The 5,084-nt window shown below is 37.7% G+C and overlaps 1 protein-coding gene across 1 annotated transcript in view; it reads left to right on the top strand.

The window, feature by feature from the left end:
* Positions 1 to 4,805, top strand: part of LOC102202540 (5-hydroxytryptamine receptor 3A-like) — a 10,742-nt gene extending 5,937 nt beyond the window's left edge. Inside the window, exons 6-11 of the mRNA XM_013908955.1 lie at positions 1,540 to 1,703; positions 3,738 to 3,948; positions 4,028 to 4,192; positions 4,279 to 4,358; positions 4,578 to 4,681; positions 4,790 to 4,805. Of these exons, the coding sequence (XP_013764409.1) occupies positions 1,540 to 1,703; positions 3,738 to 3,948; positions 4,028 to 4,192; positions 4,279 to 4,358; positions 4,578 to 4,681; positions 4,790 to 4,805 (740 nt within the window). The remainder of the gene's footprint in view (positions 1 to 1,539; positions 1,704 to 3,737; positions 3,949 to 4,027; positions 4,193 to 4,278; positions 4,359 to 4,577; positions 4,682 to 4,789) is intronic.
* The last annotated feature ends 279 nt before the right edge of the window (positions 4,806 to 5,084 follow it).

The raw sequence follows: 5,084 nt of genomic DNA, 5'->3' as shown, positions 1-5,084 counted from the left end.
GGTTCGGAGCCGAAAGAGCCGGCTCTTTTTAGTGAGCCGAGCCGAAGAGTTCTCTAAACAGAGCTGGAAATCCCATCACTAGTCTGAGGTGGAACTGCGAGACAGTGGACAAGTAATCATCAATGAGTGCATCTGTCTGGATTCGTTAGGTTGCATCTGCTTCAAAAGTGAGACATTTTCCCTGAAACAATTAATAACTCCAACATAACAATCACAAGCATTTATGGCTCAAACACAGATGACGGACCACACATTCTATCATAACTTCTTCACATCATTACAGGATTTCTCCACATCTGCCATAATCATAGGTGGAAACTTAAACACAGTTATCAACCCAACAATAAACAGCTCAACAAACTCACATCATACCCAAAACTGGCATTCAGCCCCAATCATACCATAGCATACCAGCTTTATTTATAAATCACTTTAATATAAAGCCAGGGTTCACAAAGTGCTGTACATATACAAATAGCATGAACAAAATAAAATAAAACATGTTAAAACAAGTTGATAAAACAAGTTGAGTCAACCCCTTAAAGAGTGCCAAAGGTTTCAGCAAATAACTATGTTTTAAAAAGAGTTTTAAACTCAGAAACAGAAGAGGCCTGCCTAACGTGCAAGGGCATTTCATTCCACAACTTTGGAGCAGCTACAGCAAAGCCATGGTAACCTCTAAATTTATACTTATTTTTTGTTACCTTAAGGAGCTGCTGATTGGTGGACCTAAGGGAAGGGGCGTAGTGTTGGGGAGTAACAGAATACATGTACCATACATGTTACGTATTTAAAGTACAAAATATGATTAACTGTATTCCGTTACAGTTACCGTTTAAAAGGGTAGTATTCAGAATACAGTTACTTTGTTGAAATAAAGGGATTACATGACGGTCTTTTCCTGTTTCATATGTTAGGCTATGCCCTCTCTATTGTTGGTAATTCCGCGCTGGTGGAAAACCCAAAAAAACCATGTATTACAGTGGCTTGCAAAGGTATTCGGCCCCTTTGAACTTTTCCACATTTTGTCACATTACAGCCACAAACATGAATCAATTTTATTGGAATTCCACTTGAAAGACCAACACAAAGTGGTGGACACGTGAGAAGTGGAACAAAAATCATACATGATTCCAAACATTTTTTACAAATGAATAACTGCAAAGTGGGGTGTGCGTAATTATTCAGCCCCCTGAGTCAATACTTTGTAGAACCACCTTTTGCTGCAATTACAGCTGCCAGTCTTTTAGGGTATGTCTCTACCAGCTTTGCACATCTAGAGACTGAAATCCTTGCCCATTCTTAGATTAGATGGACAGTGTTTGTGAACAGCAGTTTTCAGATCTTTCTCAATAACATCACACTAACATCAATACCAAAGCAACAGTTAGAACAACAGAATCTTAGACACCCCACCTACCCCAGAATAAGAAAGAGCACTACAAAAAATGTAAAACAATAAAGCACTTATTCCTTGTTGGTCTGCTCACATTTATATTATTTGTCCTTTATCACATTTCTTTTTATATTCAATTTCAGATAAAGAAATATATTTGCGGAACAACTCTATTAACAATTCAACGGTCACAGAATTGTCTCGTAAGATGATGCACACGCAGTATGAGTGGCTGTTCATCGACATGTCAGTCAACAACGAAGTTGTTGAAGGTTATGGATTCAATCAAACTGTGGTCATTTACACTGTAAGTATTTCTGAAAACAGAAAGGAAAACTCGTTCTTTTCCCTTTATCCATCTACTCTAGCCACCTGGTTTCAGGTCAAGCACTCAAGTTTTTTCCACAGCAGGTGATGGATGTGCTGAACCATGCTGCTGTGTTTGGCCCAGTTCAGTTGTAGGGCAATCTTTGAGTTGCCAAGTTTGCAGTGGACAATATGCTATGATGTACATCAATTAAAATAATTTTTATTCATCAGATTTATCAGCCGTATCATTTAGTTATCATAATTTGCAGTATATATTTAGGAGTGTGTAGGATCAGGTGGTCTCGTTGATTTTAACCATTGATATCAACGCGTTATCATTGTTAATGTGAGGTTTAAAGGACTTGTATTCAGCTTTAATGGAAGATAAGTCAGGTTTTACTTTTGATACTTTATACTTGGTTTTTAAATAACAGTTTTATTTGTAGTGATATTTTTCACAGTGTTGTTTATTTCCTAAATGAGTGGTTTGAATTCCTACACCACTTGTCTCTGACAGCTAATAGCAAATATTTTTTGGTAATATATCAGATATTTATTTAACTATAGAAGTACTTTTTTGCAATTTTTCAGCCAGGAAGGAGTGCATGACGGTGAAGAAGTCCATGTAGAGTGCAGCAATAATTTGTCAAATGTCACTGCACGCCACTGCCTTATATACAGTTGTGTTCAAAATCATAGTAGTGTATGTTAAAATGTGAGTAAAGTTCAAAATCCATATATATTTTTTTAATTTCCCTTCATTTGTAACACTGCACATTATATTTTTCATCAAAACATGAAGGAAAAAAGTATCAATATTTCAATTGTCTGCATTTTTTCATTACAAACTCAAATATTTACTCAATAAACTGAAAAAATGTTAAGATTTAGCCTTCCTGTGTATCACTAAACTAATATTTAGTTGTATAACCACTGTTTTTGAGAACTGGTTCACATCTGTGCTACATCGATCAACTTCTGGCACCTGTAAACACGTACGCCAGCCCAGGATGATTTGACAACCTTCCACAATTCCTCTGCATTTCTAGGTTTTGCCTCTAAAACTGCATTTTTAATGTCACTCCACAAGTTTTCTATTGGATTAAGGTCCGGGGATTGGGCTGGGCACTACATAACCTTAATTTTGTTGGTCTGGAACCAAGATGCTGCTCACTTACTAGTGTGTTTGGGGTTGTTGTCTTGTTGAAACACCCGTTTCAAGGGCATTTTGTCTTCAGCATAAGGTAGCATGACCTCTTCAAGTATTTTGATATAAGCAAACTAATCAATGATCCCTGGTATGAGATAAATAGGCCCAACACCATAGTAAAAGAAAAAGCCCCTTAAGTTTTTTTTCCCACATCTCTCTGGTTTGGCTTTCCATTTTAAAGCATTGGAGATCATTTTAGCTGAGCAGCCTAGCATTTTCTGCACTTCTTTATATGTTTTCTGCTCTCCAATCAACATTTTGATTAAAGCATGCTGTTCTTCTGAACAATGTCTGGCACAACCCATCTTTCTAAGGTTTTCGGAGAATATTGCATGTGCAACATGTGCTGGCTTCATCCTTAAATAAGGGCCACATGAATGACATCTGTTTCTTCACATAATGAATGACCTCACTGGTTGGACTCCACACTGCTATTATTGTGAACACGGCCCTTTCACTTAATTATTCAATTGCACAGACTCAGGTGCATTCATATTGTGAATGTTGAGTCTGTTGGTTTCTCTGACTCTACTCACCTACTGGTAAATTATTTGCCATGTAATAAAATGATTCCTATCAAAAACACTGATCTGATTCGTCATGTTGGACTGCTATTATTTTGAACACAACTGTACATCCTGTGGTGGTGTTACAGACACCCAAAACAACATTAATAACGCTGCATGGTTTGGCACATTTACACCACCCAAAACTTCTCACTTAACTCCTTTCTCTTTACTATTTGAATACAAATTCACATAATACTTCTTTGAGTGTAAATCTGTCTATTGTGCCTAACCACCTGGGGAAACAAATTCACAGATTACCATGAAGAGGAGGTCTGTCCTCTACGTTGCCAATTTCATCCTACCAGTGCTCTTCTTCTTGCTTCTGGACTTATCCTCCTTCCTCATCTCAGACACTGGGGGTGAGAAACTCGGCTTCAAGGTCACGGTCTTGCTTGCTGTCACAGTGATGCAGCTTCTTCTCAATGAGATTCTGCCGAGCTCTTCAGACAGTATTCCACTTATAGGTAAGGAAGCGTGTTTGACTGCACATATAGTCAATACTTATTTGTCCACAAATTTAATAATACTGTCTGCCCTCCTCAGCTGTCTACTGCATTGGAATTTTTGCTCTGATGCTGCTCAGCCTCCTGGAGGCAATTTTGGTCAAGCATCTGATTGAAAAGGAAGATGAGACGGATGGAGACCGAAGCCTGGGGGAGAACTCTGGGAACAACCAGGGCGGCCACAACTTCTACAGCTGTTTTAGAGGTGAGCTTAATCATAGCAAACATTCCACAAATCTGCATGCAGTTTTAGTTGTGTTGCATTAATCTTTATGCCTAATGTTTTTCCAGAGATTAGGAGACTCAGTCACCACGCCTCTGTTGATGAGGTATCTTCTCATGAAACACCATCTGTGTCTCTGTCCCGAAAGGTTGGGAAAAAATGCACATTTTTTTTCTCTTTTCAGAAACTCCAGGAAGGGATGTTTGCATTGCAGAGATTATCCTGTATCTTAAACTGTATATCGGAAGCAAACATTTTTTTATTAAATCAATGTAGAAACAAACCAGTGTGTCAAATGTTAAAGCTATCATGAACCTTATTGGCCTAACATCTTGTTGATTGCCTTTCTACAAAACCACTCTTTCAGGGCAGCAGCAGTATACTGACAGAGGTGTCCTTTGCTCTGGAAAAAGTCTCAGATGAGCTGCAGGAGACAAGGAAAACAATGACTTTGCTCAGCAGCAACAGGAAGTCTGGATACTGGACCAGAATGGCTAAAAAAGTCAACAAGATTTTCCTAATTTTTTATTTGACTGCAGTCACTGTGTTCTTAGCATATATGGTTTCATTGTGGAACAGTGCTGAGGGTAAGTAGGGCTAAAGTTAAAAAACCTAAAAGAACTAAAGCAAAAAAGAAAACACACAAACGTATTTCTTACTCTGTGTTATATATTTGTAGTTAATTTCTATTTGTCCGAAACAAAAACATTTTAGAAACCAGAAAAAGTTTCTGAAATTGTACTCTGATCTCGAGTGTTAGGAGTGTTGTGATCAGTGTCAGGTCATAGTCAAAAAAGTAATGTATTACACATATTACCCAGAACACTTTTCTTAAAAGTAATGCAATAAATTACTCCAATTATTCTTAAAAGTA

The sequence above is a fragment of the Pundamilia nyererei genome, unplaced genomic scaffold, assembly GCF_000239375.1.
Source record: "Pundamilia nyererei isolate P.nyererei 1_Seehausen unplaced genomic scaffold, PunNye1.0 scaffold00017, whole genome shotgun sequence".
NCBI classification, from domain to species: domain Eukaryota; kingdom Metazoa; phylum Chordata; class Actinopteri; order Cichliformes; family Cichlidae; genus Pundamilia; species Pundamilia nyererei.
Note: the sequence above shows the minus strand (reverse complement) of the source record. Positions and strands in the feature narration are given on the sequence as shown.